Here is a 23,175-nt window from a genome sequence, read left to right on the forward strand (position 1 = left end):
CCCCAAGCACAGTTCTCATCCTGCAGGGCAGCAGAGAGCTCCCCCACGTGACAGCTGGGGAGACCAACTCCAGGACAGGATGGCCTCACGTCTCGCCTGGGGACACGCCGCTCGCCAACAGCAGTCTGCAGTCCTGAGGCCGTGCTCCTGCGGCGGGGCCAGGCTACCTCCTAACGACCATCTCTCCACATGGAAGCAGCCTGGCAAGGCACCACACGGTGGGGGGCGGGGGCGTGTGTGCCCACGGCCGGCCTGGCAGCTGCCATTTCCCGCCCTCTGGCACCTCTGGCGCTCCCCTGCCCCTCCCATCATGTCAGGCCAGCCTGGGTGAGAAGGTGGCCTGGGAGGCTCCGTTTTCAACGGTCAATGGCCATCATGTGCCAACTACACTTTGTACCTACATCCCATCCTGTCTGTACCTTATCCCAGAAACATTGTCTGAAACCAGTAAGTGGTGAAAGGAAAAACTGAAAGCATTCTGCATGGACAAACCTTATATCGCTTTAGAGACGGGCAAACCACACCAATGACCACAATAAATAAAAGCAGTCATTAAAAGCTGAGTTTTCAAAAATCAAGCATAGGCATTCTTTATGGATTTTTTTTTTTTTGTACTAGCTTATTTTGGCTAATAATCAGTTCCTATAGGAGGCCCTGGGTCCAAGGATGATGTGCGGCGTGGCTATCTCGGAGAGACTGAAAAAGCGGCAGAGGCCAGAAATTCTGGCTTCGTTATCACTATGGCTCATTTTGTTTCAGTCGTGTGTTTGTTTGCTCTTGGAAACCTGAAATGCTCAAACTCCAAATGCTGGCTTTTTCCCCGCTTGCTGCAATCACAGTCCACTTTCAGCGACAGATGGTGGGAGGGTGAAAAGACCAAAAGCTACCCGATCTCAAAGTGCAGCCCCTTCCTCCTGCCTGGCTCAGCGCAGCCGACTGTAGTACCCTGCAGAAACTAACACAGGGGGTGCCCCCGGGAGCAAGCCTTCTGTGTACAGAGCAGACTTTGGCAGCCGAGTAATTAAACATGGAAAGTGAGGGCTGATAACTAAAATGCTGACAAACCCAAACCACAGTGGCACAAGGAGGGCTGCTATAATATTTTTACAATTCCTTTTTATACATAATGTATGATCTTTCTGCTCAAGTTTCCTCTACGCTCTTTGCCTGTGAGATAATTTACATTAATAAATAATTTATTACCATAACTCCCAAAGTAACTATGGGTTTCCACCCCATTTTTTTTTTTTTTAGCATCTGAATTGTTTTGCTCCCCGTCCACGGACTTGTATTCACACACCTTCTCCTAGCGACCTTCCGGAAGTAGCTGGTGTTGCACGTGCCTGCTCACGTTGTTTGATTTCCTGGTCTCCTGCTCACCCGAGGGCTGAGGAGAGAGGAGCGGGCAGAGCCCAGGGTCCTTGCAACATGGAACTCGTGCAAGGGAGCGCAAGGGGCCGAGCCCAGGGTGGTGAATGGAAGCCCCTCTCACCAACTTATCCTGTTTCACGGAAAGAGATTTGACCCGTCCACACATGACCCTGGGTCAGCGAGAAGAAGCACCTCCCGGGCCATCGGTGGGGGAGCCACGGGGAGGGAGCCAAGGGCCGAGGATTCCCTGGCGCTGCCCCCACCCTGCCCTGGCTCGGAGATGTCCTCTCAGGCGCAGCCAGGCCCCCGTGTGCACCCATGAGCAATCACGGCCAGGAACGGGGCTGGCTTGCCAGTCAGCCCAGCTGACCGGTGGGCGGGCCACACCCCTGAAACTGCCACCTGACCAAGGTTTCCTGTGTCAAGAACACAATTCCCTGGGCAGACACGGCTCTCCCCAGAGAAGCCGTTTGCAGAGACAGCTCCGGTTCGGCCCAGGAGGCGTGCTGAGGATGGTCTGGGAGGCAAGAAGAGAAACCCAGAGGCACGGCATTGCCTCTGCTACAGAAGGAGCCCTGTGGCGCCCAGGATGGCCGGGCACTCAGCCCTGGCAGGGCAGGCCTGCCGTGGCCTGGCTCCCCTCCACCCTGCTTCTCCTGTCCACAGTCACACTGCCTGTGTCTCCCCACCCCCACACTGGAAAAGGACAAAACTACTTCTTTGTATCAAGTTCCCAAACTTGGAGGGAGGGAACCACCCGCACGGGGCGGGGGGCCTGCAATCCAGCTCACCATAACTGAGTGGGAAGTATTTAAAAGCCAAAACACTGTTGCGAATGCTGATGATGTTAGTAATGCATTTTATCTCCCTGGGTGCAGGGGAGGCTGAGCTCCTAGCGAGGGTGGCTTCTCCAAAGGGAGCCAGCGGGGCCCTTCCCACCCAAACACACTTGCCTGGGTTTTCTTAAGAACACTCACGAAACCCCCCAGCTCATCCCAGTGTCCAGCGAGGACCCCTGCATGGGGGCTTGAGAGGGAAATGCCCTGAGTCCCAGGGCCACGCTGTCCCCAGCTCTCATGGGAGAATTCTACTAATCAGGGCCAGAACCGGAGTCCTCTGTCTCGGGAGACAGGCAGGGGGTTTTGGTGATTATGATGCTGTGAGGTTGCTGAGGGCCGTGCCCCCACCCCCCGGGGGTCCTCTTCTTTCCTACAGAAAACCAGGCACTGCGAGATAAAATCCCGGGCCAGAGCCTCCATGAGCACACAGCCTGGGGAGGGCCTCGGACGCCTGACACCCACCTCAGCAAGTGCGGGGAAGGGACGGAGGTGGGGTGCAAGCCAGCGCCTCCCGGGCGCTGCTGTCTCCTTAAATCCCACAGACACCACGAGGTGCAGGATGCGGACAGTGAGGCCCAGAAGGATGGGCTGAGTGCCCACAGCGTGGATCCAGGGGAAACCCATGCTCCCTGGCCTTGTTCCTCCACTAGACAGACGCCCCCTCGAGGGCAGGGGCTGCCTGGCTCTATCCCCGCCCCCACCGCCGGGCACGGAGCAGGTACTCAATAAACACCGACCAGAGCAAGGCATGCTGAACCGACCTGGGGCTGACTTTTCTAAACGCCCTGAGAGTGCGTGATATCAGGCAGGTCAGGATCTCCCGAATCAGAGGAAGGGCTGAGGGCGGCAGGAAGATGAAGACAAGGGAGACAGAGAGAGAAGCCACGGCGGGGGCAATGGGGGTAACTGCACGGACCCCACGGTCCTCCACTGCCTGGCAGGGCTCTGGCGCCAGCTGGCAGAGCAGAAGGGCACAGACCTCGTGGAGGGGAAGAGCCATGGGCCAGGGCGCCCTTCCTGAGGGGCCGCCCTGCGCACCAGAGCCCCGAGGGGCAGCAGCACAGTCCTGGAGCCCCGGGCACCCCCCGCAGAAGGCAGACTGCTGGGTTTGGCGGGCTCAGGTGGACTCCGCTGGGACTCTGGGAAGAGACCGCCCCCGCTCGCCTCTGCCTCGGTCCCCAGGCCTGAGCACCTTCCCCACAAGGGTGACTTGCACCTGCACCCCCCCCACCAACGCCCACCAAGGAAACCAAGGTGGTCCCTGGGGGCGTGGAGGCCTCTCGCAGGAGCAGGATTCTCACTCTAAGCTCAGGCTTCTCCACCTGTCACGTACAACGCTCACACTGCGCCAAGCTCCTTCCGAGTGTCTTGGAGTTCTCACAGCAAGGCAGGTGCTGTCCCAACACCCATTTCACAGATGAGGAAACTGAGGCTTGGAAAAGGGAAACAGTTCACAGTGACTGTGTGAGGGCCAGCAGCACCATCAGGAACCCTCAAGAGCTCCAACTTATTACGATGCGCTCGCAGTGAAGGCCGAGGAGGCCTGACGGTTAGGGTCTTGAAATAAAGACCAAGGGTTCCACCATCCAGGTCACCAGTCCGGCCCAATTCTGAGCTATCTGGGGCGGGGCAGCTGGGCAGAGGGGTGGGTATGCCCAGGAGCCCTGCTCACTCCCCTTCCTGGACATGACAGAGGAAGAGGGCCCAGCTGCAGCCCAACTGTGGGTCTGGCCCAGGAAGAGGGCGGGGAGGAGGGCTTCTGGGCCCCGTAGATCAGGCACAGAGGGTTTGCTGAAAGCCGTTAACCACAACCAAGGTGTGCACCCAAGCCTCCTGTGGGGACAGGCCTCAGAAGTGTATCACACGGGTAAACCGAGGCCAGGTGAGCTCCCTGGTTCCACTTCCCCGGAGGCAAGTACCAAGGAGGCCGCCGGGGGCTCTCCCACACAGCTGCGGCTTGAGAGTGAGAAGCAAACAGTCGTTCCCCGCCCCCGGGGTCCAGCTCTGCCCACGGAGGGGCCTTGGCGCGCCACCCCAGATGTGAGCGGAGCGCTCCCACCTGCTGCCTGGAGCAGCTGTGGAGTCCAAGGAGACCCTGCACCTCAGGTACCCGGCATGGCACCACGCTCACTGTGACACGTGAGGACCCCCCCCCCCCAGGACCACCCCCACCTTCCACCTACGGGAACTGAGCCTGCAGAAGAAAACGCTGTGCCCAGGGAAAAGGGCCAGGACAGATGGCCACAGACACTGAACACAGTCCTGCGGAGGCAAACCTGAAACCCCCAAAGAGGGGACCTGCCACGGAAGCCCGGCTTACAGAAACTCATCAGGAGCCATGTCCTGGAAGCGGGCAGGAGTCCAGGGGAGAGGGCGCAAGGAGAACAGCCCGATCGCCGGGAGCAGAGAGGAATCAATACGGTCAATACAGTCGTCCTTTCGGCCACCTTACGGACAACGGTAATTAACGTTCGCGTGGGAACAGGGCTCCCGGGCAACCTTTCTGGAAAGCAAGTCAGAAACACAAAGCAAGAGCCTTAAGAATGAAAATGTGCCTGCCCCCAGCCTCTCTACTCCACTCCTGGGAACCACCCTAAGGAATAATCGAAAGGCAGAGGAGATTCAGACACTGAGGCACCGTCAGTCACAAGAGCAACAGAACAGTCCTACCCAACAACCGAGAAACGAGTTCCCTCCTTAGAAGACATTTTGAATCATCCTCACAAGGCAATATTATAGGCTTATTACAACGTATGGGATGGGCAATTTTCATGCTGCAGGGAAATGATGGGTCATTATTAGTATGCAAAAAAAAAAAGCAAAAACAAAAGTTTTAATAAATAATTTTGTATAATCATACGTTCATCAAGGGCTTGGCTGTGTCAAAACTGCAAAGGACATACACTACACCAAGATATTGACAGTAGTTATAACTGGGTCCTGGGGCTGTGAGAGATTGTTATTTTTGTACTTCACACTATGGTGCATTTTTCTGAATTAAAAAAAAAAAAAGAAATGAACATGGTCACTTCAATGATCAGACACCAACTTACGGTGTCAGCTGCTGGAAATGACGTTCATAAACCACGCACCTGCGCCCGGCCTCTCACTCAGCCCCCATAGCCCCTGCCCTGCTCCAGAGCCACTGAGACCAAGGCAGTTCCAGCACGGAGGAGACAGTCCCCACGGGCGCTCCTCGTGCCTGCGTCCAGAAAGGGCTTCGAGCGTCTCCCCCTGGAGGACTCGGGCCCTGGGGGAAGGCACTGGAGGAGGACTGTTCACAGCCACCTGGTTACTCACCCATGATTCCACAAGAGAAAAGTGTCGGTCCTTGACTCATCTTCTTTGGCGTGTGCTGCAAACAACCAGAAAAGCTATCACTCTTCAAGTCATAAGAAGCACGTCTGCATATGACTCTGCACTGATTCCCTTGCTAAAGTCACAATTAAGTGGGGGGGGGGGAGTGGAGGGGGGCGGGGGGGGGCGGTGGTGAGAAACGTCAGATCAGGGAAAGGAGGGGAAAAAAAAAAGTACTAAAAGAGACATCTGCCCATAATTAGGTCTGGGCTCTTGTCTGGAGCCTCGGGTGAGTATGGAGTCCATCAAGTTAACGGGCTTTAAAAACACACAGGGAGCCTCGTGACTCCTGACGCTAGGGGAATCGTCCACGCGAGTGATGCGGAGTCAGGGCGCGGGAGGGGCTGGAGAGTGGCCTCCCCACAGCCCGGGGCAGGGAGGAGGGCAGAGGACTGCTTCCTATCCCCAGGGACAGGACAAGCCTCCAGCAGCGGGCAGAGGCCCACCCCAGCCCTCCCTCCCGGATGCAAGGAGAACGGCTCTCCCATCTCTGTGAAGAAGCTCGAGAGGGTGGCCCTGGCTCGGAAGCTGTTTTGCAGCCAGGAGGGCCCCCTCCCACCCCAGACACCCTCGAGAACTGAAACAGAAACTCAGGGGTTGGGTCTGGTCTCAACACACAGCGCTGGCTTCTGAACTCCCTGGCGCCACATCTCCACAAGGGTTTGTCCCCTGTAAACACTGCACACCTCCCCTCTCACCCCACACCTCGCCCCGCTGTGGTCACGGGGTTAAAGGCGGGGTGGGGGGCGCCCAGAAGAACCCTGCATCCAGGCACTCGCTCCACGGCGCCGTGGTAACCTGGGCCTGGAACATTCCGGGGCTTCGTGCGCTAGCCGAGGCCCACACCAAGAGGCCGGTTCTGACCTCCGAGGAGGGGACCCTCCACGCCCGTCGGGGCCCCAGGAAGCAGGGTCTCACTCATCCCTCCCTTCACTCATTCATTCATCCACTCGCTCAACAAACGTGTACCGGCAACAAGTCACGTGCAGGCTTGTGCTGGGGTGGAGCGCGCGACGGTGAAAGCAGCTCTCGGCTCTGGAGGGGTCAGCGGTCACAGGGGGCTCTCACTTCTGAGCTGAGCCCCAAGCAACAGGGACGCGTGCCTGGCTGTTGGTCCCAGGAGTTGGGGGGGGGGGGGGCAGGAAACGCAGGCCCTGGCTCTTTTCAAGCCTGGACAGGGAGGGTGCGGCCACCAGTGAACACCTGGCCCCCCCAGATAAGAGGGGAGCAGGCGTCTGGCAGGGGCTCCCCACCCCTGTCCTCAGCTTGCCCGAGTCGGGGACCTTTGCCCTCGGTCAGCAATGTGTTTGCTGATCAGGTTCTTAAGGGTCCATCCGTCCTGACCAGCCTGGAACACAGAGGTGAAGAACGCGGCCTCGGCCCCACGGAAGCTCATGTTTTTCTAGAGGTCACACAACCAGTCCAGACAGAGAGCAGGACTGGAGGCAGCCGGGCCAGGCCACGGGTGCTGGGAGCTGGAGGTCAGGGCGGGCTTCCTGGGGGAAAGGGAGATGGTCCTGAAGGAACTTATGGGGTGGGGGGGGTGAGCGCAAAGGGAGGCTGGGCTGTCCTCCTCCAGTCCCCCACCTTGGATTAAAGACAATCCTTATGTTTTCAGGATAGGTCTCCCTCCTCAGGGTCCACCCCATCGACAGCCCTCCAGGGAAATACCTGGAAAAAGTTAAAGATGGGCTGCCTCTGCCTCCGTCCGGCTCAGCCCAGAGTCACTGAGCAGAAAGTGAGTGACAGACGTTCAGAGCCCTGCCTCCAGGCAGCGCACCTGTGGAAGCCAGGCAGGCCCTGCACCCAGGGAAGGTTCAGGGGAGAGAGAAGCGGGCCTGGCTGAGGCCCCGACGCGGCAGGAGCCCTAAGAGCACAGAGCCAACGCCCACGGGGAACCACGGCCCCACCCACCTCAGCGCACCCCCATGCAGGGCAGGGATGGGGCCCTAACGCAGGCTGGAGGCCCACAGAAACCCGGAGCAGGGCGGGCCACAGAGAGCTGGGTGGTGCAAGGAGGCGGGAGTCGTGTGTCACCACCCTGGCACACGCCGGGGCCACCAGCGGCCTGGGTTTACAGATGCGGTGGGAGGCACTCTGACTGCGGACCGTCAGGGGTGCCCTGCCCACTCACTGGCCTCTCGCTCAGCATGCGTGTTTCAGGCAGAGGGGCACCTGGGTCCCCTCCCCCGGGAATGTGGCCTGCTAGCGGGCACCAGAGAGGCGCCACTGGGTTAGCACACAGGGCACCCCTGGCCCTCGAAATTCATTCATTCAGTCATTCATTCACTCACCCAGCGAGGACCTGCTTGCTGGGTTGGGGGGCGCACACACTAGCGATATGACTGCTTCTGGCTCCTCATGCCACCTGGCTCAAGCCCCACCGTCATCCACCAAGGGACCAGATGAGCCCCTGACCCAGCCCTGGGCTCGTCAAGCGCCATCCATCCTCCACGCAGACCCAGGGAGCCCAGCCCATGTGGCTGCCCCACTCACAACAACCTGGATAAAATCCGGCTGTGTCCCCCTCCCTGCCGCCCACCAGATGCCTGTGAGCCAAGCCTGTGTCCACCCCGGCCTCACTCACGCCGCTCGGGGACAGTCCAGCTCGCTGCCGCCCCAGGCCTTTGGCTCTGCGGCTGGTTCCTGTCACGTGGCCTCCCTGGCGGCCTTCCCCGGCCGAAAGGCGCCTGGCCCACCCGCGCTCTTCTCCACGGGACCTTGCTGAAAGCTGCCCCCCTCCACCCCGGGCGCATCAGTTTGCTTTGTTTCTGGGCTCACACTCCACTCGCCCCTCAGATCGAGCCTCCCTGAGGCCGCGGTCCGGTCCACGGCATCTCCCGCCCAGAGCGGGCGCCCCGGGACTTCTCTGCCGCCCTGCCACTGCGGCCCGTGGTCAGCCCGAGCCTGCCCTTGCTGCCACATGCCTGGCGAACACAGGGCCGACGGAAACAGACTCTCCCTGGATGCAACCCACTACCCTCCCAAATCACTGCCCTCCTGCCAAGTCGCAACTCGGCGGGGGAGGGGGAGGGACAGCATCAGCTGGATAAAGTCGGGGGCAATCCCCCCACCCCGGGCCGCCTGGCTCCCCCCCACACACACAGCCTCTGACTCTGTGCCTGGGGTTCAGGGGGATCGGCCACCACTTGCGTGGAGAGCTGACAAGAAGGGACACCTTCTCCGGGTCCCATCCGGGGACAACCCCCACTGCCGCTCCCCGCCATGCTGAGTGTGAAACGGCATGGCAGGGGATGCATGCCCTTCTTTCTGCTAACAGCACCCCAATTTGGCACTGGGGCTCCTCCCCTCCCCACTGGGCAGTGACTTGGTGGGATGTCACCCCCACCCCACCCCATGCACCGCACAGGGTGGGCCTGGCTGACCAGACATGCCTGCTCTGGGGCTCTGATCCCCGGACCGAAGGGGTGCTGGGCCAGTCCTCCAGGTGGGGAGCCCCCCGCCCGCCTCCACAATCCTCCCAGCTGGCCTGTCCTTGCCCTTGTCGGGGACTTCAGTCACCAGTTCTTCTCCCATGTTTCTCTCGATCGTGCCAGTGGATTCTCTTCTGGTGTGTGCATCAGCGGGAGGTGGCCCCAGCTGCTTACATCCGAGGAACCCTGGCCGATTTCATGGGGGTCTTCAAGAAGGCTAATGGGGGAAGTAGGCTCGGCCACTTGAAGGGATATCACGCAACTGCTCAAAGCGGTGTTTGGGCAGAGGCTTCCAGTACTACAAGGAAGCATACTTTGTCAGTGAAACCTGCTTCACTAAAACGATACAAGGAAACTGGCCAAAATACGTAGAGGGCAATGGAGTTTCCCTGCCCTCCCATCCCACCTAAAATGCAGCTTTTCTGTCTTTCTTTCCCTTCATCCTTTGCGTGATGCACATTTCAAACTGGTTTGTGCGTGGAGACAAACCCCATCAAAGTAGCAGTAGAGAAATGCTGACTAACAGGACGCTGGCAATTTTAAGGTATGAGCTAACTACCTCCCCCCTGGGCTTCTGCCTCCTGTCAGGGTAAAGAAAAAAAGGAAAAAAAAAAAATCAGGGCCCCCAACTCGCTTTCTGAGCCCCGTCCACAAGGCTGCGCGGGCAGGCCAGGACATCACATAACCCACCGCTTCCCAAGGCCCCGTGCACACACCGACCGCTGGCCACGCTCCCTGGCCCAGCACCAAGGCTCCCCCCTGGACTCCAGGGTGTCCAGGGCTGGTCTGTTCCCCACTGCTTGGTGCTCTTCTGCAGCGAGCCTCCCCGACCCCCAGAAGCCCTCTGTACCCGCTGTGCGAAGGCTGATGAGCCCATTGCTCTGGGGACAATGATGTGGTGAGGCCCAAGAGACCCCCAGGGTGGGGGGGGGTAGTGCTCACCATCTGAGGTTTAACAAGACACCAAGGGTTCGCAAACAAGTTCATGCCCGGGGCCCTGGCTGTGTCCACAGGAGGACGAGCCCTGCTCCCGGGGCTGTTCCTCCGAACTCTCTGTTCCTGGGCCCCCCTGACCCCCCAGGGCACCGTCTGGGGTCTGCATCAGCCCAGAAGGCTTGGAACTACATCTTCCAGAGGAAAGACAGAAGCTGGAGACCAAACGGAGGCTCCAGGGGCCACCCGTCTGACTGAGAAGCCCTGACTTAAATAAGACACAATTCAGGTCATCACTTAATGAGGAGCCAGCTCAGTAAGCGGCCGAGCTCCTCTCTGGCCATCACCACGCGTCTCCGTGGCTTCCTTCTGCAGACTACTGACTAGGGCAATGACGTCACTCTTCCTTCTGCTGATGCCGCCTCGGGGCGACGCGGATGGGCCATGCTCACGTGCCTGGGGCGGGGGGACAAGGGCAGCGCTCCCGCCTCCAGAAGGGAACAGGGTGAGGCCTTGGGGGGCGGAAAGCAGGAGGCCGAGCCAGGCCGAGGAGGAAAGAGAAGCTGAGAAGGGAGAGGCACCCTGGGGTGGAGGCTGATGGACACGGGGTGGGCGCCCCGGCTTCCCAGGCTGCAGGTCAGCCATGGTGGGGTGGGGGTGGTCGCTGCTGCCCAGGACGGTGGGGCTGCAGATTGGGACTGCCTCGGGCTCCGCGCATTTCAGGACCCTGGCTGGGGCCCCGTCGGGGCCTGATGCCGACTCCAGGTGAGCAGGACGGGGGAAGAGCCTGGGTGCCCGAGGAAGCTGACGTGGCCCCTGGGCAAGGCCCTCGGCGTCCTAATCTGACCAGCGTGGAAGCAAGGACCTGCTCCAAAAACATCAAGTGTCTCTTGTGGCCGGAAATACCTCCAGGCTGAGGAAAGTGAGGTGGCCTGGAGCCCCCCTCTAGCCTCTGTCCCCCTGCAACCCCACTGCTCCGCGGCCCCATCCTGCTGGGAGCAGGGCACCCCAAGTTCCCTCTGGTCTCCAGACTCGAGAAGGGGGCCGGGAGGCTTGCCCCGGGAGGAGGGACCACAAGCCCTCGGCCGGAGCGTGGGCGGGCGGGAAGGAGCTCGGGGAACGTCGGCCCCGAGGTCAGATGTCTGGGCGGCCTTCCAGCGGCAGCAGCTAATGTTAGCACACTTGGAGGAAGGGCCACTCACGGGGGAAAGGAAGGCAACCGGGCGGAGTGGGGGAAAGGGGAACCTAGTCATTGCACCGCCCCCCAGCCCCGGGGGGTGGAGGATAGGAGAGACCGTGATGCTCAGTCCCTCTTCTGTCTTCCCACCTCCCTGGGGAGTAGGGCGGTCACGTTGTCACCAGTATTTTAGTTTTTAGAAAAAAGGAGAACCAGAAAACCGTGTCGGGGACCCTCTAAGCAAGCAGGTCGGGGACTGGTTGTGGGGGTGGCGGGGGGCGCCCAAGCCTCTCCTCTCCCACTGTCTCCAAGCCCCCAGGCGACGTTCACCTACAGCTATTTTTTTAGGCTCAGACCTCACTGCAGGGCGTCTTGCTTCCCTAATTCTGAAGCTGCCTGGGGGTGATTCATGATTCCTTTTTTTTTTTTTAAATCTGAAACCCCAACTTCTGGTATCTTCTTAGTCTGATTAGAAAACAAAAGAGGAAAGCCTTTCCCTCTTTCCTGTCCTTATCTTGATGGTATTTGCCCGAGGATGATGAGACCTGTTTAGGAAGTCGGAGCTAAAACCCCCCATCATCCTCTCGCCCTGGCAGGCTGGGCAGAGTGGATTCTAATCAGTTGATCTCACGTTCTGAGGCTGTCATCGCTCGGCTGGTCTTATCTGGGGGGTTCTTGGGTTGTTTACGGCCCATGCTTCTTCCCAAGGACGTCCAGGCCAGCGGCAGCTCCGGGGGCGGGCAGCGGGGAGGTGTGCAGGCCTTGATGGTGGATGGGGCCTGCACCTGAAGCCTGCGTCCTGCTCGCCTGTTGCCCCTGGGCCCCCTGTTTCCCTGTCGGTCGGGGAAGTGGAGGCCAGACAAGCCCCCACCCTGCAGCAGGGCACCTCAGCGGGCGCCCCGCACAGACCAGGCCCTGGCCCCCTCGCCTTCACTGTGCCTCCACCCCACCGTGAGGGCAGAAGCCGGCAGGCCCGTGATGCACCCGCGGGCTCACACACGGGAGGCCCCTCTGCAAAAGCGACTGCTGGGCCCCCTTCAGTGGCCGTTTGCTCCCCTTGGCTCGTCGCTCCTTTTTCTTTTTCTGAGAAGAGTTTTTTTTTCCTTCCCCAGCCCAGGGCTGGGAGGCCGCCCTCCTCCTTGGCGGGGGCTCGGGCCCTGTCTCTTGGAAGAGCAGCCCAGCTGACCACAGGCCCATGGGCCCCGGAACCCACTCCACAGCCAAGCCCAGGCCGGCCCACCTCCAGATGGAACGAAGTTCAGCGGCGATTGAAGTAACAGCACAGCGGGAACCAGAACAGGGGGGAGGAACGGGGGGAGGAACGGGGGTCCCCAGGGACCTCGAGGAGGCCTGCACCCTGAGAGCCGTCTCATCTCGGGTACAGCTACTCCACACACGGTGCTTTCATTTCACCAGGAAAACACGCACCCAGAGCAGAAAACGGAGCAACGCATACCTGCACCCCACGAGCTAGGAAGCTGAATGCCGGAGAAGGGACTCAACAAAGCTGAGTTGAGAACCTGGCTGCATGAACCCACATCCCCTCCCTCCGCCAAGGTCCCTGGAGCACTGACCACCGACCATGCCCAGGTCCCGGCACTGGGGTAGTCGACAAGGAGCCAAAGAGACACAAGTCCTTGCCTGGCGAAGCTCGCATTCTGGGGCAGGAGTCAACTCAGTGAGCAAGATCAAAACGTGAAGAAGATGGGTGGTGCCCAGGAAGGGAAAAGCCCCAGGAAAGGGGACATAGGCCACGTGGGAAGGGAGGGGAGCAGTGGCCCAAGAAAAGGCGGGAAGAAGGGAAGGAGCCCTGCTCGGGGGGGTGTTCCAGGCCACAGAAGAAGCGCACGGGCCCCAAGGCACGTAGCCCAGAGAGGCGTGTGTAGACTGAGGGGGGGGAAGTGGCGGAGAGATCCCCGGGGCCACGGGGGCCAGGGTACTCCAGCCCCATCCATCCAAGTGAAGGTCTGGCATGTTGCTCGGCCAGAGAGGAGGGAAGCTGGTGGAAGGCTCTGTCTGAGTGGAGGAGGGCCTCTCTGACCTGCATCTCCTGCAGCTGCTGCTGCTGCTGAAGAGGCTGCAGGAGCCAGAAGCAGGGGCCAGCTCCCATGAGAGTCCGGGCAAGAGAGGACGCAGGCGGGACCAGAGGCAAAGCGGCGGGAATGATGGGAGCGAGTCTATGGAGAGACACGTTCAAAGCAAAGTGGAAAAGGCAGGGGTGACGGATGGACATCGGCTCATCCTGCGGAGTTCCTCCGGCCACAGTGCCCAGTGAAGCCCTGCGGGGTGGATGCGGGTCTTGGTGGCTTTCACAAGCTGCTACAAGGACCTGAGACCCACCTGCCCGCTCTCGAAGTGGGTGCTGGGGACGTAACGGGGGAGGACGACCACGAGAGGCGCTAATGCGGGGTCTCACAGGGGGCTGTGAAGGCGCCAGGAGGGGTGTCCCCAAGCCCTGCCCACAGAAGCGGCAGAGAGGCCTGGGGACGGACCACCTGCAAAGCCCACCACTGCAAGAGTGTTCATGCCCGAGTGGGACTGCTTCCTGCTTCCTCGGCACGGTGCAGCCCACCCGCTTCTGAGGAAGCCGGGCAGGAAAGAGGCCCAGGAGGCCGTGCTGCTCCTGGTCTAAGAAGGCCGGGCTCCCTGCCTCTCTGCTCCAGCTCATCCGCTCTCTTGGTCAGAGAAGAACCTTGCGCAGGCTGGCCAGCACTGGGCCCACCACCTGGGCCCCCAGGCCACACTCTCCTTCTCCACCAGCTCCCGCTCCTGACATCTCTGAGATGGCAGCTCTTACTCCAGCCGCACTTTGGAGGTCTGGCCTGATCCTGCTGCCCCCCCCCCACCTGCTGGAAACCACCTACTTAGCGGGTGGAGACCAGGAGGGATGTGGGTCTTGGCCTGGCAGGGGCGGCAAAGCCCCGCTTGGCACTATTCACCGGGGGGTGAGGGGATGGCCTCCCCTCACCGCTCGCCGGAGGACTCCACCTGGGCCAGATACTTACTTCTGGCGAGGACAAAGCCGGGCTCTGGGTGAGCCAACCCCGCCGCCCCAGTGGCCACATCTCCCAGAGCTCTGCTTGCGGGCCCTCTGGACTCAGTCTGCCAAGCCTGCTTGCTCAGTCCACAGCCCCACCGGGACAGCGGGCTTCCAAACGAGGCCACCAGGTCCTTACCGGCTCAGGGTTGAAGGTCCTGCAGGCCACGGGGTCGGCTCCCTGCTTGTCGAGGCTTTGACTCAGGATCATCACCATGGTAAGGACCTCAGGCGCTGGGCACCAGCCCAGGGTGGGCACGAGCCATCTTCAGGTGGGCAGACGGAGGGGGGCAGAGGCGACCTCCTGGGGCGTCTCCCGGGCAATGACGTCAGCAGAGGCTGCTCCCCATCGGGGTGGGGATCCTCCAGGAAACAGCAGAGTGAGGTCAGCTCTCTGGGAAGATAAAAGAAAGGCAGAGAGACTCAGGACCACGTTAGACGGGGGGCCCAAGAAACACAGCCCCTCCCCTCCAAGTGGGGACCCTGCTGGGGAACGGAACTGCCTCACCACTGAACTGAGATGCTTTCTGGGGGGGGTCGGTGGAGGGACACGAAGGCCAGAATCAGCTTCCTGGGAGTCCCCATGCCGGCCCTGGAGCGTCCCTAAAGCCAACACCCTGGTGGGCACAGCAGTGACTCAGCTCAGCTGTGGCACCTTTTTAAGACAGACCTCGGGGTCTGGCTGGTCACAGGGCTGCACCCCCAAAGTGTGCTCAAGCCCTGTGACCTCCTAGGCGGAGCTGGCCCAACAGAGAGCCCGAGGTTGACTGATGTCAGATGCACACCCAGCCCACAGTCAAAGCCCATGCCACTGGCCCTTGGGCAGCCAGCAGTGACTCCTGTTTTCCACCCAGGACAGAAGCTACTGGAAGAACTACGAGGGCACGTGCTTCCCGTCCTTGGAAGCATCACGTTTCCACAGTGACATGTGGGCAGCACAGGCGCCTCTGTACCTGTCTCCTTCCACAGAATGAGCCAGAACACGCCACAGCCCTGGATGGGGGGCGGGGGGAGGTCTGCACACACCCCTCTGAGCTCCCAGCGGTGCGGGACCCTCTCTCATCATCATTCTACACAGCCCAGAATATCTCTCCGACTCAGTCTCATCTCCCACCAAGCAAACACCCAAAGGGTGCAGCCTGCAGCCACGTTGGGAGAATCACTCCTTACAAATTAATTCCTCTGATCCTGTCTCCATCCCACCCCTCTGAAGATTATACCTTCAGAGAAAGTCACAGAGATCCATGGAACCATCACCATCAAAGCAAAAAGAGATCACCATCAAAAAGTTAAAAAAAAAAAAAACCCAATAAAAATCAAAATAAATACATAAAAAGCAGCTCCAATCTATAATTAAAAACAAACTGGTCAGCGCAGGAAAATGTTTTAGAATCTGCTGCTCTGTGTAAAAATTAATTGCACCCTGGTATTTACTTGCTGTCCAGATCGTAAATCATATTTTCCTGTTTACTTCGATTAGACTTTACAGTGGGTGTTATTGAAATTGCTCAATTACGGGCCAGCTGGCAAGCATGGGAAAATTACCTTCTACTGTTCTTCGAAAACAAGGTTCATCCAAAGTGCAAAAGCAGGGAAGGGGAGGGGGGAAATCAATACATTTTCAAAGGGTTGACTGTTGGGGAGGGAGGCCCGGCGGGGTCCCCAGGTCACACCAGGAGACCTATTTCAAAGCCACATCCATCTAGAAGTGACACACGTTCTGACCAAGTATCATCTGGCCCAGCAAAGAATTTCAGATCACTCCTCCGAGTCTGGCCAGGAAGCCGAGCCAGGAATGCCCGCCAGCCCCCGGGACACTTGGCTTGGGAGCTGGTGGCGGGGGGGGCATGTGTGCAGGAGAGCACCCGGAGGGTGCCCTGGACCCCCCCACCCCCCGTCAAAGGGACCCTTTGTGTAGCTCAGAGTCGGAGACCCGGCCTGATGGCAGCCGACTCCTCTCCGGGTGCAACCTCAGTTCGGCTCTGGGGCCGCCAACCATCACCCCAGGCCCAGGGTGACCCGCCCTCCCCAGGCCCTTCTTCCTAGCAAGGCAAGAGGGTTCACTGGCTATAAGCTCAAGTCCTGAACCGAGCACACCTGAGCCCGGAATCCCACCTCTTAAAATGTGCTGAGTGCCCTTGGCCAAGTTACTTCCTTTCTGAACCTCGATTTCCTCTCGCCATAGAAGACTGCCACCAGAGCTTGCCTCAGAAGACGGCTGCACCAGGAGAAAATGCGAACTCAAGCCGTTTGCGTGGTGAGAAGCCCTGGCTCGTTTGAAGAACGACTCGATAAACAGTAGCCACAGCCACTAGTTTCATGTGGGAGCCCGTGAGTCCTGATCTCTTCTCAGCAATGGACACCCAACCATCTGTCCTCTCAAAAAAATTTTTTAAGGCAGAATTTTACAGCTAAAACTTTTCAAAGCTAATGTTCCATCTCGAGGGGACTGGCTATATGATGGTCGATCCCTGTGGTGAAAACAGTAAGAAAGATGCTGTGGAAGTCTTATCACCATGGAAACAAGCGACCCCATCTGATGCCGCTACTATGTACGAAGCACAAAGCTGGACAGAGGTGGTGGTACAGGTACCCTGGCTCTCGTGTCTCTGCTCCCAGCAGAGCCCCTACAGAAGGCCGGAGCACACAGAGGCAGCAGGGTCGGTGAATACCAGAGGACCGTGTATTCCTGGAAACTAGGGCAGTCAGTAAACACAGCAGGCGCTGGAAGGCTGAAAAAGGTCTTGCACAAGCCCTGTCCTCAGAGGAGTCGTGGAAAGACAGTACTGGGAACACAGGCAGCACAGCTACCAGAGGCAGACAGGAGGAAGCGGGGAGCGGAGGGGGCAGGGCTGAGTCATAAACAGACCCCTCTGCACAGGGGCCAACGGCAGCACAGCTGGAGGAGCCAGGAGTGGGGACAACCCAGACGGTCACCAGCAGGCGGCCGGTAAGAGAGATCACAGGGCCGCGATGTAAACGAACACCACCACGTCACCTGCACCGCAGCTTTAACGAGGCGACTCTAGTGGTGCCGACATGACACTCCCTCCAAGACTCACTGTAAACGAAAACAGCAAGGAGAGGAGTACAGTGTGGTCCCATAACCACGTGGTCCTGGAGGGGGAGAAGCCACTCTTTGAGTGTATAGCCTCACACACGCACACGCATGTGCTGTTTGTGTATTTCATCCAGTGCATGTAAGCCTATTAACACCTTCTTGATTAAAAAGAACAGGTATGACTTCAAGAGGAAGGGAGGAGGCAACTGGGAAGAGGGAAGTATGGCGGAAGCCTGGCAGCCTGGCCTGCATGTGGGGGCGGGGGCCATGAGCCCACTGGTGGCACACAGGGTATGTGGGGAAGGGCAGCAGTGGGACAAGGGGCTGGAAAGACAAGAGTCACACCAGACCAAACGCGCTGATGCCAGGCTCCATCTTGCAGCCAGGGGAGGGTCCCCAAGGAGTTGGGAGTTGATGTGGTTGATCTGTTGAAACAGTCATTTTGTTTGCTTTCTTGAACCCTTTGCAACACCTAGCAGGGTGTCTTGACTACACCAAGAGCTTCACACGTTTCTGGAACCAGGCTGAATCGTAGCAACTTTTGAAATAATCTGGGCACATTCTCAGACCCTGTGAGGCAAATCCAGACCAGCAGAGCCTGGCACCATGTGGAATTCCCTGGGATTCCTTTGATCCGTGGCATGGGCCTGGCCAAGCTCACTGGGGAATGCCAATGCCTGTCCAGGGACTCAGAGCCCAGTCTGAGAAAGGGGCCAGGAACTTGACCTTTGAGGGACCACAGGGTGCACAGCTCCACCCGAGGTAAGGAGGAGGTGCCCCGGAGTCCAGCGACAAGGGAAAGACCTGCTGAGCTCATCTGTGGGGCACAGATCCTACCCTGGCCTGCTCGGTCTTCTCTGAGCCCATATCAAGAACAGCTTCTATCTACTGAGCACTGACTGAGTACCAGGTGCTTTGTATTCACCAGTTACACGACAGATGTAACTAATAACAGTTTACAGACAGATGAAGTAACCCACCCAGGGTCTCAGGGGTGAGCTCCCGAGCCTGTGTGTCCCACTGGAGCCCGCCTGCAGCAAAGCCCCACCCGACCTGCCTCTCCATCCCAAATGCATCCTTCAAAGCCCCGTCGAGTAACGCCCATACAACCTAGCGAGCGCACTCCTTGGCACGTAACCCAGAGAAATGCAAGCTTATGTTCACACAAAGCCCTGCACATGAGTGCCTATAACAGCTTTATTCATAACAGCCAAAACCAGGAAACAACCCAGATGTCCTTCAACGGGTGACTGCTAAACAGACTGCGGAACAGACATGCCCCTCTGCACTGGAAAGGGACGAACTATTGATACCTACTTGGATGAATCTCCAGGGAATTATGCTGCATGAACAATCCCAGTCCCCACAGGTTAATTACTGCCCGACTCTATTTATGTAACAGTCTTGAAATGACAAAGGGACAGAATGGAAGGCTAGCTTTAGTTGCTGCTGGTAGTCAGGATGGGCGCTTGGGAAGGCGGGTGGGAGAGGGAGGAGGATGTGCTTATGAAAAGGGTGGAGACCCTCGAGGTGATGAAAATGTTCTGCATCTCAACTGCATCCGTATCGACTTCCTGTTTGCGATTTGCACTGCAGTTTTGCAACATGTTAACTGCTGGGGGAAACTGAGTGAATGATACACAGCATTTTCTACCATTTCTTACAGCTACATGTGAATTTACAATGATCTCAAATTTTAAAAAGAAATGTTTCCTTCCAGTTTTATTGATATAAATTGGTACACGGCACTGTGTATATTTCAGATGTACAGCATTATGGTCTGACCTATATACATCATGAAATGACAACCACAAGTTTAGTGAAGACATCCATCATCTCGTAGAGATACAAAATGAAAGAAGAAAAAGAAATGTTTTCTTGTGTCAAAATTTTATTTCTTTAAAGGCTTTTTTTTAAAATGTGGACCATTTTTTTAAAGTCTTTATTGAATCTGTTATTGCTTCTGTTTTGGTTTTTTGGCCATGAAGCACGTGGGACCTTTGTTCCCCGATCAGGCATCAAATCCACAACCCCTGCATTGGAAGGCCAAGCCTCAACCACAGGACAGTCAGGGAAGTCCCTTCCTGGTGTCACACTTTCAAATGTAAAAAGCCCACTCCATCGACGCATTTATCAAAACTCATAAAACCAAACACCAAAGAGTGAGTTACACTGCACAGGCATATAAAAAAAAATTTTTTTAAGGGGCCCACGTGGCCCCTGCACAGGACATGTGCAGGGTGGGGCCAGGACGTGTGCTGAGGGACTGGGCACGCCTCGCCATCACCCTGCAAGTCACCTGACTCCAGTTTCCGCATCTCTAAAACCAAAGTGAGAACACCTTTGCTCTGCGCTGCCGGGAGAATTAGGTTAAGCAAAGGCACATAACAGAGCGCAGCACAGAGAAGGACCCCAGACATCGGTGCCCACTGCCCAGGGTACCCACGGGTGGTCAACGGGCACCCAGTGACTTTGCCTGGAGTCCACAAGAGGCCTCAAACAGATCCTCCTCCACCTACTCCTTCACCGCTGTGCTTCCCGCCTCCAGCTCCCAGAGCACCACGACAGGCTGGGCGCTTCTCATCTCATCTAATTGCCACAAACAGCTGTTGCTGCCTGTTAGGGAAATGATTCCCATTTCCCAGATGAGAAGACCAAGGCTCTGGGAAAATAAATCAGGCAGTTGCCCAAGATCCTGCAGCCTAGAAGGGGTGATGGCGAGATGTGAATCCAGGTCTGCCTCCTCAGGACGCTTCACGGACAGGGGATGAGTTGGCTTTGTCACATGAACCTTTCCTAACAAGCAACTCTCTTGGTTTTGTTCTGCAACCTGCGATGTGCCTTTGTGCGTCTGCAAGCCCCTGAACCCAGCTGTCTGATGTCACTGTGGTTGGAGACGCTAAGCTTCTGGGGAGTGGGAGCCCCGCCCGGTGCACACCAAATTCCTTTCCACACGCACAAAGTTCTGTAAACTCTCAAATTCTATATAACTCTTCAGAAGATTATAGGAGTTTACCAAATGCTTCTGTAATGCGTTTTGAAGAGCTGCCCTTTGAAAAGAAACTGACCACACTGGAACTCGCCCAATTAAATGTTTCCTTCTTTTAACATCCTTATCCTGTGTTTACTACATGTACAAGTTAGTTTTATAGCAGGAGAATATCTCACCACCCCAAACACAGGACTCGGAGCAAAACCTAAACATAACCTTGGCCGCTGACAGTGATTTTCCTGATGGCCTGAGCAAGTCGTTCCTCTCACAGCTCCATGTCCCTCCCCCTCCCGTTAACCAAAGGAAACGGGAGAGAAACAGCAATTGTGCAAGGCCCTGGAGAAGGCTGCGTGCTCTTCTCAACTCCGGTGACTTCTCAGCTGCTGGTATGACAGAAGCAATCTGTGGGCAGGCTCTGGAAGCAAATTTATGAACGTTTGAGGAAGTGCATCTTTCAGGGGGGCCATGCGGCCTTTTGCCAGATCCCATGACAAACTCCTGGAAGGGTGGAGAGGAGAGACTGAATCCTGTGGTCGCAGTCACGGTCCACCTCTGCCAAGAGAAGGGAATTAAATCTGCCTGGGGAGGCCTTTCGCTTGCGGCTTGTGTAGCAAAGGCATCTGAGTTTAAGGATAAAAAGTTAAAAGCAAAAAAAAAAGTTAAAAGCTGCCTAGGAACTTTTATCAAGAGCCTATACTTTCCCAGACCAAGCTGATACTGGAAAGAGAGTCTGCAGTTTCAATAAGAGGACATGCCCAGAGAATGTGTTTCCCAGACGCTGGTGGAACGCTTAAACTAACTCCCTTGGCCTAGGTTCCCAAGTCTTCAGGTCCTACTGAAAAATGACCGATCAAAGAGCAAGGCCTTCACCACCTGCAATGTGCTGACAGAAAAACAGAGACAGATGAAACCTCTTACGTCAATACTTGAACACCAAGGACATGCTCGACACCAAACATCACTGATTTAAGGCAACTCCACAGCAGAGGGAACAGACAGCAAAAAAATAACCTTTTATCCACCATCTTCCCAGTGGCTTCCTGGTCTGTGTTTGTGGAAATTAACAGGTGACGTGGGGTCTACCTCTAACAGAGCATGAATAAAATGTTAATCGCTCAGTCCTGTCTGACTCTTTGAGACGCCATGGACTGTAGCCCACCAGGCTCCTCTGTCCATGGGATTCTCCAGGCAAGAATGCTGGAGTGGGTTGCCATGCCCGCATCCAGGGGATCTTCCCAACCCAGGAAACACCCACGTCTCCTGCACTGCAGGTGGAGTCTTTTGTCGTCTGAACCACCAGAGCAGTCAGGCCCCCAGGCTTACCACGTCCTCAGAGCAGCCCTTTGAGTGGGCACTCCCATTTTACAGAGAGACAAGCTGAGGCCCAGGGTCACCCAGCTGTGAAGGGTGAAACAAGGACTCCAGCACATCTGATGGATTCCAAAATCTCTGTCTTAACCACCGAGGCTTCTACTCCAGGATCTGTTAACATTTATCATGATTATCCCACAAATATTTGATTTCTCAAACGGACCAGATACTGACGCACAGACGCTGGATTGGCAAGACATCCCTTCTCCATAAGCTCTTCCCGAGGTGCCCCAGGCCATACCTCAACCTTCTGGAATTAACGCTGGAACTGGCACTGGGGGTCCCACTGAGGCAGGGAGTGGGGAGGCGGGAAGGTGGGGGTGAAAGCATACAGGCACTGCTTCCCCGCCCTAAACGGATGGAGGTGCAGCAGTGCCGGGTGCCAGGCGGAGGTGAAGAGCCTTTGGGGAAAGCCAGGGTGCTCCCAGGTCTGGAGGAGTGGTGCCAGCTCCTTGCTACATCAGATTCTGAGTCCATCGGCCCCCATCTCCCTAGGCTCCCATGGCCCACCCTGCCCTTCTCTCCAAGTCCATTTTGCTCCGGGGAGCCCTCCCCTCCAGGCGCGTCGTCCAGGTGTGGACCTGCCTGTGGCCTCCTCTGGTCTCAGCAGAGCGCCTCCGACAGCAGGAACCTGATCAGTGTTCGTGGAGGCAGTAACACGCTGGGGGACGAGTGCTGGACGCAAGGTCCAGAATCACTCCCGGCTCAGTCCCAGGCAGGCCGTGGCACCCGGGACGTGCGTATGACTTTGCTAAGCTTTGTGATCTGTAAGAAGTTGGCCCCCTCGAGTGGGGAATTAAGGAAGGAAGGGTCTGCACGGTGGGGCCCCTGAAGAGGGGCCCCGAGGACCAAGGTTCCCAGGTGAGCACGGTTCACACACAGAGGGGGCCCTCCTCCAACGCGTGGAAACTGGCTACCAGGTCACAGAACAGGCTCACCTCGCTGGGAGGTGCAGTGGCCGGATAATCGAATCCATGACTGAGTCTCAGGGTCCCTCCGGCTCCCATCCACCTGTGGCAGGTGAGGAAACTCGGCTCAGAGAGGCAGCACGGCCTGGCTACACACCACACGGCTGACTCATGGCTGCCCGGGGCTCCTGGGGGCTGAGCAGCGAGAATAAAGCACCTCCTGTCCTTAGAGACAGCATGCTCGCCCCATCTCTGATCCCTCCTCCCAGAGTAAGGTGTGTCCTTGGGGGTGTTTTCTGCAGTAACTAGGGTGATTAACATTCCCTGAACTAGACCTCCAGGTAGTCAAAAGCCGCCAAAGGCCTAGTCTTGGGGGAAGGATGGGCAACCACGCCACCCAGCGGGAGAGGGACCCACCCCGTGCCCTGCGCTGAGCAAAGCAGCCCAGGCCCCCTCGTGAGGCTGTCTTCATGGAGAGCAAGCAAAACCCTTGCTTTGGTTGAATGAGCTGGTGAACCAAACTGGGACTCCGTTCCCTGGGACTGCACACAGTCACTCTCACTGCGCTGGAGGGATCTGCTGTTTTTCTTGTTTTGTTTTGTTTTAAGCAAATAGCATTTCAAGAGGAGGGGGAGGAAGAACATTATTCAGGGACATGAAAGTGTTGAGACCCGGAGCCAAAACAAATCTGAACA

General features: G+C 57.6%; 1 protein-coding gene across 3 annotated transcripts in view; it reads right to left on the minus strand.

The window, feature by feature from the left end:
* The window catches only part of FAM53B (family with sequence similarity 53 member B), a 126,340-nt gene that overhangs the window by 64,450 nt on the left and 38,715 nt on the right, over nucleotides 1-23,175 (minus strand). For 2 of the 3 annotated variants that reach the window (XM_070470383.1, XM_070470382.1), the window contains exons 2-3: nucleotides 14,288-14,542; nucleotides 5,511-5,565 (exon numbers count right to left, since the gene is read on the minus strand). In XM_070470383.1, coding sequence (XP_070326484.1) covers nucleotides 5,511-5,565; nucleotides 14,288-14,365 — 133 coding nt within the window. In that variant the 5' untranslated portion in view covers nucleotides 14,366-14,542. Of the gene's footprint in view, nucleotides 1-5,510; nucleotides 5,566-6,185; nucleotides 6,316-14,287; nucleotides 14,543-23,175 lie in introns of those variants that run through there. The other variant, XM_070470384.1, reaches the window with a different exon arrangement.

Source organism: Odocoileus virginianus, chromosome 7 (genome assembly GCF_023699985.2).
Source record: "Odocoileus virginianus isolate 20LAN1187 ecotype Illinois chromosome 7, Ovbor_1.2, whole genome shotgun sequence".
Taxonomy (NCBI): domain Eukaryota; kingdom Metazoa; phylum Chordata; class Mammalia; order Artiodactyla; family Cervidae; genus Odocoileus; species Odocoileus virginianus.